This window comes from Salvelinus fontinalis, chromosome 14, assembly GCF_029448725.1.
Source record: "Salvelinus fontinalis isolate EN_2023a chromosome 14, ASM2944872v1, whole genome shotgun sequence".
NCBI classification, from domain to species: Eukaryota; Metazoa; Chordata; class Actinopteri; order Salmoniformes; family Salmonidae; genus Salvelinus; species Salvelinus fontinalis.
Window position 1 is genome coordinate 26,551,213 of NC_074678.1, and position 13,139 is coordinate 26,564,351.

At 41.1% G+C, this 13,139-nt stretch overlaps 2 protein-coding genes across 8 annotated transcripts in view; one reads left to right on the forward strand and one right to left on the reverse strand.

Annotated features, from left to right (window-relative positions):
- LOC129810543 (F-box-like/WD repeat-containing protein TBL1XR1) overlaps positions 1–2,509 on the forward strand; it is a 30,818-nt gene extending 28,309 nt beyond the window's left edge. For all 5 annotated transcript variants that reach the window (XM_055861125.1, XM_055861122.1, XM_055861123.1 and 2 more), the window contains one exon: positions 166–2,509. In XM_055861125.1, the coding sequence (XP_055717100.1) occupies positions 166–192 (27 nt within the window). In that variant the 3' untranslated portion in view covers positions 193–2,509. The remainder of the gene's footprint in view (positions 1–165) is intronic.
- si:ch211-51h4.2 (uncharacterized) overlaps positions 2,494–13,139 on the reverse strand; it is a 108,559-nt gene continuing 97,913 nt past the window's right edge. For 2 of the 3 annotated variants that reach the window (XM_055861120.1, XM_055861119.1), the window contains 5 exons: positions 5,112–5,226; positions 4,344–4,446; positions 4,045–4,114; positions 3,717–3,820; positions 2,494–3,641 (listed from right to left, as the gene is read on the reverse strand). In XM_055861120.1, coding sequence (XP_055717095.1) covers positions 3,467–3,641; positions 3,717–3,820; positions 4,045–4,114; positions 4,344–4,446; positions 5,112–5,226 — 567 coding nt within the window. In that variant the 3' untranslated portion in view covers positions 2,494–3,466. The remainder of the gene's footprint in view (positions 3,642–3,716; positions 3,821–4,044; positions 4,115–4,343; positions 4,447–5,111; positions 5,227–13,139) is intronic. The other variant, XM_055861121.1, reaches the window with a different exon arrangement.

Consider the following 13,139-nt stretch of genomic DNA (forward strand, 5'->3'; position numbering starts at 1 on the left):
GATTGACTTGGAGTTACATTGTGTTGTTTAAGTGTTCCCTTTATTTTTTTGAGCAGTGTACTTCAGGAAAAAAAATGGCACCCAAAAAGTTTAAAGGGTTTATCACTCTGAGATATACAGGTCATAATAATACCTATATTAAAACGCCTATCTCTTGTTTTTCAGGTTTGTGTATTAGATCTGCGGAAGTAACACTCCTTGTTGGAAGCCATGGACCGACAATGAATGTGTACATAGCCAAAATAACTGTCCCTGCCCCATGTACTGCTAGTCCCTCTGAACCATGGCCGGCCACTACAGACCAGAAACAAGCACCCCAACCTCTACACAACAGATTCAGGAGCAAGGACACAATCTGTGCAGCAAATCCTTCCAGAGACATTAAAGGGACACAGACAAAAACACAAAAAAAACAGATCCGTATATGTACCAAAATTTCAAAGCTATTTTGCTTTTTGATCTTTAAACCATCGTCATCAAGACAAAAAAAACATTTTAAACTTTGTTGGTAGTTCAGTCTCTGTGTACAGACATATCGGCTTTCCCGTCCTGCGGCAGGCAGTTAGGTTTTAAAAAATTATTTCAATGTTTAAGTTAATATTTTTTGGGGTCACAGCTGCATGAAGTAGAGGAGTCCTCTTTTTATACACACTCACAAAACAGTTCTTTAAAAAAATAGTCTTTGGTAGTGTGCGCTTTGTGGTTCAAAACAATATGGGGACTTTTTTTCAATTGTAGTTTTTACCGTTGACATCGGTCGTACTGTTGACATCTAAATGCAGTAGTTTTATTTCTTTCCTCTACAGGAGACATTGATTCTCCTGACTTAATATTATTACAAATTAACATTGGGTGCACATGAAAGAAGAGGCATTGTACAGCTGGATGCTTTAAAACCATTTTTATGGTTGGTTTGTGCACCATTGATGGCGCTAGAAAAACGTTCCATGATTACCCCTGGACAAAGCTGTACTGCTGTAGTTATCATGTGGAATCATCCAGTATTGGATCGCTTAAAGAAGAGAAGCAGACGAGTCAGTACCCAATGACTGTTCCCTCCAGTGTGAATGATTGGAACTGTGATGTCCACTAGACCTTTCACCAGAGTGCTTCCAATGGGCAAACTGAGGCCCCTTTTACAACATATAGCAAAAAGGGAAGACTTGCTTTAAGTTTTGTATTCTTCTAATGAAAACTTAGCTGATAATGTGATTCTCTCAGATGTTTTTCCAGATACATTTCATATTGCTGATGTATCACCTGTCACAACAAAAATTCCATTAAGCTTTTACTCAAAGTGGTTTACATGTTGATTAGGCAAAGTTTTCACTCAAGTCCCATAGACGATTTCCCAAACTAGATATTGACTGAGGTTATTTGGATCACAAACAAGCAATGCTGTTTTCAGAGGTAAAATAGAATCTTAAAGCAAGTCTGGGTGTTGGGCTAGGAATCAGAAATCATATGGAGTAACATGCACCATATAAATTATTTTTGTGCTGCTCAATATTGAAAAAGTGAACTGAATTTGAAGCATAACCATTTAAAGACATGCGACACTGTGTGGTATCACACATTCATGTAAATGTATCTTTTCAAATCATTGTGAGAAGAGAATTCCCCTACTGGACAGTAATCAATTGACAGTTAAATCTTTTTTGATTGACTTTCAACAATCTTAATTTGAAATGGGACACATCTGAATATTCACCGGTTACAGTCTAGATATCCTGTTAAATGTAGTGTGTTTTTTTTGTTTTTTTTAACAAAGCAAGCCAGTCTGATTTTACAGATGGCAGAATGAGGTTTTGGCTTGATGGAAATGTGAGGATCCATGGCCAGGATCCCTCGTTCCCCTGGTTTAAGACTTCTGTTAGCGGTTTATTTTTTGGGATATTACTACACATATAGGGGCAGATGCATGGGCCCATATGAAACCTTCTCCTGGTCTCAAAAAGCACTTTCAATTGAAACATTGAGGATGTTTATTATTAGAGTAGGTTTAATCAGGGTCTGTGCAACCATCCCATAAATGTGCATTTTATACAGAGTGTAGTCCTTTTAAATCTGTAAAAACTGTCTACTCTAAGTAGATTGCACCATCTGGACACTATTTATTATACAGTCTATGACAGTGGAAGGTTATTTTAGGTTTTCTTTTATGATAAATCTGCTGTCCTAGTGCCTGCTTTGCCCTTCATTTTCACTACCTGAATTCTAATCATATTCTTATGATGTGTATGTCCTCTGGACATTTTGTACTCTTTTAAAACTTTTGTAATTCATATTTCTTTGTAGCCTAAAGGAGTAAAATGTAAGATTATTGGAGATAATCAAGTACAGTATGTTCCAGTTGAATGATTTTTTTGGTTCCACATTGCATCATGAGTGCCCACACCCCACCCTTGGTTTCTCGAGTCAAAATGTGTTTTTGCAGATTGCATTGATCTGTTGTAATTTGAACCAGATCTGAAAAAAAAGTCCAGAATAAAATATATTTTGATATTAATATATCATTTTTTATTGGATTTTCCCCTTGTTTATCTGTTTGTTCTTAAACCCCAAAGTCAAATGTGTAAGCTAGTTAGATACATAATACATATGTTAGCATTTGTGGGGATAGAAGCTGTAGGCAACTTTTCAATAGTGAGATCCCAGACATCATGCTGTGGCATCATACCAGTTATTGGCTGTTTTGATGACGCACCAGTCTGTACATTTGATGTCTAAACTAAAATAATAGTGTCAATTCTCTGGTTATGCTGTTAAACAATGCATATATTGAGCTGTAAAGACTCCCTAATAGCATGACTGCTGGTAATTCAATACAGCCCTCTGAAAACAATTACATGAAAACGAAACATAGACCTAGATTCAATTCAGATCAAGTGTTAACCTGCGATTACAGACACCCACATAGCGGATGTTTAGGCGATGTCGAAGGTGGAACTGCGTTCGAGCCATCAAATTGGTGAGCAGCTGCTCTTCCATTATTGTCACAAAGCCACACCCGCCCAAATCTCTTTAGAAGTTCAGAATAAGAAAGTGTAGGCTATATTCAAATTTAAAATCATGAAACTAAATAATAATCTTAATCAAGGTGTGGACTACATTCCAGTGTTCAAACTTGTAAACAAGGCTGCATGGAATTTATGTTATAGCAACTTCGTGCAACCAATGGCAACGTCCACTTTAGGTGTAATGCCTGGTGTCACTTTTGGATGTGACAGCTAACGCAGTTCCATATCTGCCACCGCCAAAACAACCGCTATGCGGATGTTGACCAAAGCGGATCTGATTGAATCGAGCCATTACAGTACATGAAATAGTTGACCGTAGGAGACATCCCTGATGCTGTTAATGTTCAAGAGGAAGCTGCATGACGTCCATGAATGAGCAAATTAACACAGCATTGTAATCACCGCCACACGACTCCCAGCCTACCGTCCATCGTTCACAGTAGTGCTCAGCTTAGAGAATAGTTGGTGAGGAGAGGTTGGGAGGAGTGCTGTAAATTGTGCTCTGCTATTTCTACGATGCTCTGGATAACATCGTAGGCCACAGCAAACATGAAGTAAATAGGCAGGGTCCAGTGGAGTTGGAAGACCCGCTGACCCACGGGCAGAGGCACAGTCAGGTGTCTGGGATGAGAGGAAGAGATGAGAACCTGTAGGAACTAGTTCTTTGTATCACTGATAAAACAGTAGCCTACTCACTGAAATCTCTCTGATCTGGAGGCTCGCAGCATCATAAAGATGAACAACCCAACTTCAGTGTTCAAAGAGAAAGACACCACTTTGTCCAACATCACCACAAATCCCTAGTTAAAGGGTACACATAAATATAGCTTGCTGTATTATCCTTATGTTCCTACATACCATAATAACTGGTTTGGATACTTGATTATCATAGCTCATTGGAATAGTTTGAAACAGCAATCAAGCACAAATTCCTACTCTAGCCTAGATCCAGTTAGAAATGAAGTGATAGGAACAGGTGACTCATTTTATTTTGCTGTAGCAGGAGGAAGAATGAGGCACTTACCCTTGGATCACACGACGAGACAATAAAAATGATTCCAAATGCAAGCAGAGATATGAGCCCATTGGCAAGACTGTCAAGGAGAAAAGACAACATGGATTGTTTGGTTAATATCATGAAATCAACTTAATTAGTCAAAGTAAGCATCCGGAATGCTTCATAACCTTTTCTATTACAGGGACAGATAAATATAATATTTTTATGGGAGTGGTAATGGTCAGCGAATGAGAAAGCAAATGGCCTGTGAAATCATCTTGTGACAGGAGGAATTCAAAACCAGATGGAGAAGTAGAATTGTATACCCTCTTGAACTGCATCTGTGGAAGCTCTGTGGTAATGTCCTCTCCCAGACCTTCGACATCCATTCCAACTTGGTGTTCCAGTGTGAGTTCACAAGGCCATCAACTGAAACAAAACAACCAAACACAGTCAATGTATCTACAAGGCACCACATCTACAGCTTCTTAAAGCTGTAGATTTATACAATTGTACATGTAAATACATGCAATTGGTATTTTTCATGATTGATATCATTCTGAGTATTTTGATCACTCCTGACTGGAAGAAAGGAGAGATAATGATGCCACATAGCCACATCAATGAAAGGCATAATTGTGTTACCATGAAACGTGATTTATTGCAGATATTTTGAAAATAGAGATGTTATCCTGAATCATTTAAATGAGTTTCTCAGCCTGAGCCAACTTAACATAGGACAATTATATTTTTTGTATCTCTGAAGATTAATTTATCATCTTATTTTCCTAATTTTCAGGCCTAAAAACATAAAAAACAAGTCCTTCTATTAAGCCATAAATAACTATATATTAAAATTAATTTTTATAACCCCTTTACACAGATAAAACTGATTACCAGAGAACAACCGACTAGCAGAGAGATTAGTCACACAAGTACATCGTATATGAGGTTAGACCTTAATAGACATTGGTGTGGGTGAGGGGTTTGCATGTCTCTAACTCATGCTATCAAAAATGCATTCCCCCCTCTTCAGAGAACATTGCCATGCATAGAGAACAGCAAGGATAGAGATGTATTGAGAGGGAACATACTTGTGTGCTTCATGGCAGATCCCATCACCAGAAAGGACACTGTTATACTGATGGCAATAAAAATCTGGATCAGCTCTGCCACCCACGAGTAGTGACGGTACTTCAGACTGATTATCTGTAGAGTGACAACATGACATGTGGTTAGTGTTCTGTAACCTATAGGCATCTATCTAAATCATCCATTCACAAATGGATTGATGTTGGATATTGACACAAAGAGAATAAAAAGGAAATTACATTATGATCTGTCATTATTTTGTACTGGCTCTCACAATCCAAACACATATTCAAGTCCACACTAAAGACACACCTCTTCACACAGGCTTACCTGGATTCTCTGTTGTCTTAGCTTTTATCCTCTGTCTAATTCACTTAGTTAAGTCTGTCAGCATGTTTAGTGTTCTCCCTGGTCAGTCTGTCATGATGTTTAGTGTTGTGTTCTCCCTGGTTAGTCTGTTATCATGTTTAGTGTTCTCCCTGGTTAGTCTGTCATCATGTTTAGTGTTCTCCCTGGTCAGTCTGTCATCATGTTTAGTGTTGTCACGCCCTGACCTTAGAGATCCTTTTTATGTCTCTATTTTGGTTTGGTCAGGGTGTGAGTTGCGGTGGGTATTCTATGCTCTATTATTTGTATTTCTATGTTTTGGCCGGGTAGGGTTCTCAATCAGGGACAGCTGTCTATCGTTGTCTCTGATTGAGAACCATACTTAGGTAGCCCTTTTTCCCACCTGTCTTTGTGGGAGGCTGATTTTGTTTATGGCACATAGCCTTTAGCTTCACGGTTTGTTTTGTAGTGTTTATTGTTTTTGTCGGCATTTCCAATAATATAGGAATATGTACGCTCACCACGCTGCACCTTGGTCCTCTTCCTTCAACAGCCATGACAGAACTTCCCACCACCAACGGACCAAGCAGCGTGGTAAGGAGGAGCAGCGTGTTCAGGATTCATGGACTTGGGAGGAAATCCTCGACGGTAAGGGACCCTGGAGGCAGGCTGGGGAGTATCGCTGTCCACGGGAGGAACTGGAGGCAGCGAAAGCAGAGCGGCAGCGTTACGAGGGAACACGGCTGGCAAGGAAGCCCGAGAGCCAGCCCCCCAAAAAATTATGGTCGGAGGCACACGGGGAGTTTGGCTGAGTCAGGTTGGAGACCTGAGCCAACTCCCCGTGCTTACCGTGGCGAGCGTCGTACTAGTCAGGCACCATGTTATGCGGTGGAGCGCACTGTGTCTCCAGTACGCATTCTTAGCCCGGTGCGCTACATTCCAGCTCCCCGCATCTGCTGGGCTAGGGTGAGCATCCAGCCAGAACGGGTTGTGCCAGCCCTGCTCTCCAGACCTCCAGTGCGCCTCCTTGGCCCAGTATATCCGGTGCCTCTGCCAAGGACAGGGCCTCCTGTATGTCTCTTCAGCCTGGTGAGTCCTGTGCCTGCCCCCAGAACTAATCCTCCTGTATGTCTCCCCAGCCTGGTGAGCCCTGTGGCAGCTCCACGTACCAGACTGCCCATACGTCTCCTCACTCCAGTGATGATCCATGGCACGAAGCCTCCAGCGACGATCCATGGTGCGAAGCCTCCAGCGACGATCCATGGCGCGAAGCCTCCAGCGACGATCCATGGCGCGGAGCCTCCAGCGACGTTCTCCAGTCCGGGGCCCGCAGCGACGTTCTCCAGTCCGGGGCCCGCAGCGAGGGTCCCCGCACCAGAGGTGCCACCAAAGTGGGGTGAGCCAGTGGTGGAGCGGGGCCTGCGTCCCGCACCTGAGCCCGCCACCGCGGATAGATGCCCACCCAGACCCTCCCCTATAGGTTTTGCGGCCGGAGTCCGCAACTTTGGGGGGGTACTGTCACGCCCTGACCTTAGATCCTTTTTATGTCTCTATTTTGGTTTGGTCAGGGTGTGAGTTGGGGTGGGCATTCTATGTTCTATTTGTATTTCTATGTTTTGGCCGGGTATGGTTCTCAATCAGGGACAGCTGTCTATCGTTGTCTCTGATTGAGAACCATACTTAGGTATCCCTTTTTCCCACCTGTCTTTGTGGGAGGCTGATTTTGTTTATGGCACATAGCCTTTAGCTTCACGGTTTGTTTTGTAGTGTTTATTGTTTTTGTCGGCATTTCCAATAATAAAGGAATATGTACGCTCACCACGCTGCACCTTGGTCCTCTTCCTTCAACAGCCGTGACAAGTGTTCTCCCTGGTTAGTCTGTTATCATGTTTAGTGTTCTCCCTGGTTAGTCTGTTATCATGGTTAGTCTGTCATGTTACTGTTCTCCTTGGTCAGTCTCATGTTTAGTGAACTTTTATATAGCTACTAATTTTAATGTGTCATTGTATTGCTTTTTATCCTGCTGATTATCTTATGTATGTAAAGTAACTATGGTTGTCTTGAAAAGGACTTAAAATAAAATGACACTGTTACAACATCATAGGAGACAACTAAAAGTTTGAATATGTACTTTGCAGACTAGAAACATAACAAAAACATCCCTTTTTAGACCTAGCAAGTGATGTACACATTTGTTGTTCAGCAAGCACTATTCAAGGATCAACAAAATGTCAGTAACACCAAGAGGACTTTGGAGTATAATTCTACTTAATCTAACCCCAGCAAATCCAAAACACCTAGTCAAGCTACACATTATGCATAGTTAATAGGTGAGATGGATGAGGTAAGGGTTCTGTTTACTCAATTTTGTGTGAAACATATTACCAGTTTAATTTGTTATTGTACATATATGCGTGTGCATACAGAAGACATTCTAAAGAAACAACATGCAATTTGAACCAAGCACCACTAGATGACACTAAAGATGTTCATGAAGAAATCTACAGGTAACTGCCAAAATAAAGGAAACACTTAAGTAAACGAGGGATACAAAGTATATTGAAAGCAGGTGCTTTCACACAGGTGTGGTTCCTGAGTTAATCAAACAATTAACATCCCATCATGCTTAGGGTCATGTATAAACATGCCCAGTTGACTACCATGGCAAGAAGAGATCTCAGTGACTTTGAAAGAGGGGTCTCAAAGAAGCATAGTGCATGCGTCACCAGATCTCAACCCAATTGAACACTTATGGGAGATTCTTGAGGAGAGCCTGAGACAGCATTTTCTACCACTGGCAACAGAACACCAAATGATGGAATTTCTCATGGAAGAATGGTGTTGCATCTCTCAAATAGAGTTTCAGACACTTGTAGAATCTATGCCAAGGTGTATTGAAGCTGTTCTGGCTCGTGGCGGCCCAATGACCTATTTAGACACTATGTTGGTGTTTCCTTTATTTTGGCATTTAGCTGTATAATACTGTACATATGAAATTACATCGGAAAATAATCAATTGTATGTTCAATAATGTCAATCACAGGTTGATTCCACAGACAATACTCCCCTAATCCAAATCCCTGATAGGTGGTGATATGATAAGGACCTTACAGTGCAGGCCTCAACTCCTACCCATCCTATATGATCTGGCTTGATACGTTCCACATCAGCTAGCAAGCATTTATTGTCATGAATTTTGCCCTGGAGGCAGCGCTGCAAAGTATTCACTTGCTGGCACATCTACAAAGTCATAAAATCAGATTTTAACCACACTGCTAACCCTAATGCCTAACCTAATCTTAATAAAGACCAAAAAGTTCATTTTTGTTTTCATAATTTTTTAAAATATAGACAAATTTGTCTTTGCAAATTATTAAATTGTATTTGTCACATGCTTTGTAAACAATAGGTGTAGACTAACAGTGAAATGCTTACTTATGGGCCCTTCCCAACAATACAGAGAAAAAAAGATAAATAATAATAAAAAATAAACAATGGCTATATACATAGTGTACCAGTACCGAGTCAATGTGCAAGGGTACGAGGTAATTGAGGTAGATATGTACATATAGATGGGGATAAAGTGACTAGGCAACAGACTATATAATAAACAGTAACAGCAACATGTTAGCGCAAAAAGGATCAATGCAGATAGTCCGGTTTGCTATAGAGCTCCACATTAGAGGTGTTACAGTCCAATATATTGAGAAAAGTCACCTTGTCCCAGAGAGATTTACACGGTTATCAAAATGTCACCCGGGTAATCCTTCACGAAACACAGCACCTATTTTAGGTGTTTCTTAAATGAATGGATAGTGGAAAACGATTGGAACCATTTCCATGTTTGACCACTAGATTTTATGGGTATTATGACTCATACTGTCGTACTCTATACAGTAGGTTAACTATTTAACTAACTATTTAGCAGCTGGTACATCTAGCGGAAATCGCTCAGTTCTGCCTCCAGGGCAAGATTCATGACAATAAACGTCAACCTGTCATCAGCTAGCGCTTACTGCTATCTTTAAAATGGCAGTAGTACATGGACTAGACTAAGAATAAGGTTAATATTCAAAGCCAGTCTGCTCTTCCTTCACCTTGCCCTGGATAAAACAGAGCAGAGAGCTGCGGGCCACAATGAGCCACTCTTCACATCTACTCCAAGGTGATGTTTGAAAGGCCACGCTTCACTTCAGGGACACATTGTGTTATAGCATTACAGGCTAAAACAGAAAGTGTGTTTGGGCGATAAGGAACAGCTCTGATCTTTAGAAGCAGCCCTCCAGGCACTGAGCAGACTGAGTTGAAAGACAGGGTTCTGGGTTTCTGAAAATATCTATAACAATAATAGTAATGCAGGTTTTATTCCTCCCTCTCTCCCACACCATGATGCATACTGTACATTTGTAAATAGGATGTATGCTTAAGAGGCATAGAGTAACACGTTCAGTCGGTTTGATCAGTTGATCTGCAAAGTATTATGATTTCAATCATTTAGAGCATCAGTGCCAATACATTTACATACCAAAACATTTACATACCAAAACATGGTATGAAGTCTTGTCCATATTTTATGTAATTTCCTGGCATTGTGGAGGGTGGAAGAGCGAATGTCGCAAGGTAGTAGGTTTATGTCCCATCATAAAACCATGCAAGGACGTCTGACCAATACAGTACAATAAAGTACAGTACATTTGATCATCTAAAGAAGCTCAAAGGAGACCATAAACAACATGGCCTGTTCTTAGCCTTTTCTTCAATGTTGTGATTCATGAGTTTACAGAATCTCAGCCTCACAAACAAACACAAATGGATTTAAACCATCAGGGACAGGGAAGCAGAATAAACTGTTGCATGGCCTCTCCTGCTGGGTTTGACCCTGATGGCATGGACAGAATACATTTTGAACAGCAGTGAAAGCAGCATTCTCCAAAACAAAGACAAACTGAATGGTGTGGAGTGCCAACAGTCCACAGAGGGAAGATTGAACGCCTCGCTGGCCCTAAATTAGATCACACATTTTCTTGCTCATGGCAGTGTCTCACTGCATGCCCCAAGGCACACTGCTGGCCAGATTATTGTTCAATGGCCGGCTTTCTTTTGCCCAGACAGGAAACCCTTACACCCAGGAATTCTAAAAACATACAGTATTAGACAGAGAAAATAGCTGATTCTCAGAAACAATTGACATACCAAATCCAGTGTCTGTAAAACAAAGGCTGTTTGTTAAATAAGCAACTGACCCTAACCAGGGATAAACTGACCCTAACCAGGGATAAACTGACCCTAACCAGGGATAAACTCACCCTAACCAGGGATAAACTGACCCTAATCAGGGATAAACTCACCCTAACCAGGGATAAACTGACCCTAATCAGGGAAAAACTGACCCTAATCAGGGATAAACTGACCCTAACCAGGGATAAACTGACCCTAATCAGGGATAAACTGACCCTAATCAGGGAAAAACTGACCCTAACCATGGATAAACTCACCCTAACCAGGGATAAACTGACCCTAATCAGGGATAAACTCACCCTAACCATGGATAAACTCACCCTAACCAGGGATAAACTGACCCTAATCAGGGATAAACTGACCCTAACCAGGGATAAACTGACCCTAACCAGGGATAAACTGACCCTAACCAGGGATAGACTGACCCTAATCATGGATAAACTCACCCTAACCAGGGATAAACTGACCCTAATCAGGGAAAAACTGACCCTAACCATGGATAAACTCACCCTAACCAGGGATAAACTGACCCTAATCAGGGATAAACTCACCCTAACCATGGATAAACTCACCCTAACCATGGATAAACTCACCCTAACCATGGATAAACTCACCCTAACCATGGATAAACTCACCCTAACCATGGATAAACTCACCCTAACCAGGGATAAACTGACCCTAATCAGGGATAAACTGACCCTAACCAGGGATGTAAGATTCCTATAGAGCTCAATTAAGACAAGACATTGCAGCAGCCTTAAAAACATGCCTCTTCTCACATGGTCCCAAAAATCTCAATGATGTTAGGTATTGTTAAAACTATGGCATTAGCAGACTATCCAGAAGTTTGAGGAAAACCAAGTACTGTAAATGTTGTGGTGGAGACATTAAACTGGGAAGTGTGACCTGTAACTTTTGGTGTAGAGGCCACACTGGCAATGAAAAGATCAACAGGATCACCTATTACACCAGATTGACTGTGGATGCATCATTTATGTCAGCTTCTGAACTACATCAAATGACTTTATAACTTCACAAAAGTGAGTGCTTAGGATGTTTCCAAAAATATCATGCAGGAGCTTTATAACTTCTGATCTCTCGAGAGGAGTGAAATTATATTCATATCTGAGAAGCATCACATTCGGAAAGGTCATTTTAATATGCATTGTCTTAGACTAGGGTGTAAAGCGTCCACTAAGGCAGAGTTTCCAACCCCCCCATCCCCGTTTTGGTTTTTGTCCTAGCACTACACAGCTGATTCAAATAATCAAAGTGTGATGGTGAGTTGGTTATTTCAATCAGCTGTGTAGCACTAGGGCAAAAACCAAAACAAGCACCCAGGGGGGCCCCAGGACCGAGTTTGGGAAACACTACACTAAAGTATAGATAGAAACCAGAGCATTAAAAACACCTTAAATGAGTTGGGAAATAGAACACTTGAATTAAGTTTCTCAAGATTCCTTGTGATAACGTGACATTTACAAAATGCAACTGTAGCCAAAGATTGAACATAAAATTATGTCTTCACTTGATTAGAAGTAAGTAAACCTTGGCCCCTTAGTTTCTCACATGACTATGAATTTGGGGTAGGCTACTCTGAGCAAGGCTTACATTTGTTCATGGACTGCACATCAAACCGCCTCAGACAGCCTTTGCGGTCTACATTACTATCACTCCTCTGTGATATAAGTCAAATGGTTGAGCATCCCAACTCAGTGGGAGATAAGGAATATATCTGCCATGTGTAGACTATGGTTCTAGAGTAAAATGGACCCAAAATAAGATAGATCTGTGGGAAGCGAAAAGTTGAATAGTCCTTCCAAATTTCATCTGGGGATTAATCAGAGTGAACTTTGCTTGAGGACAAGTTCCAAAAATGGAAAGCCCATGAGGTGTTGCCAGAATATGGAAGATGTGGCTCTCTGACAAATGGCAATGTAGGTGAAATTAAGGATCTTGAAACCATAAATACCACATAACCCACTTCTGCAGTGCCTCCAGTAACAGAGATGCAGACAAAGTTATACCTCGACTCAGGCCTCTTCATAACTCTGCGTAAATGCTCGCCAGTCGTCTTGAAAAGACAGTGGATCTGCTTCTCCCTGCCTCAGACAAGCCCAAAGGCTGTGTAGCTCAGGTATATTTCCCTAACCAAGACTGAGATAACCTTTTGAGAAAGAACACACTGTGCGTCTTGCTGATGAGGGTCTTCTTTCGATTTAGCTGTCGACGTCAAAAGCCATTCGTTTCATATCACCTACAGGTAACTGCCAAAATTAAGGAAACACCAACATAGTGTCTTAATAGGGCATTGGGCAACTGAGCTACTAGAACAGCTTCAATATAACAACATTCTTCCACGAGAAATTCCATAATTTGGTGTTTTGTTGATGGTGTTGGAAAATGCTGTCTCGAGCGCCACTCTATAATCTCCCATATATATGAACCTAAGCATGGGATGTTAA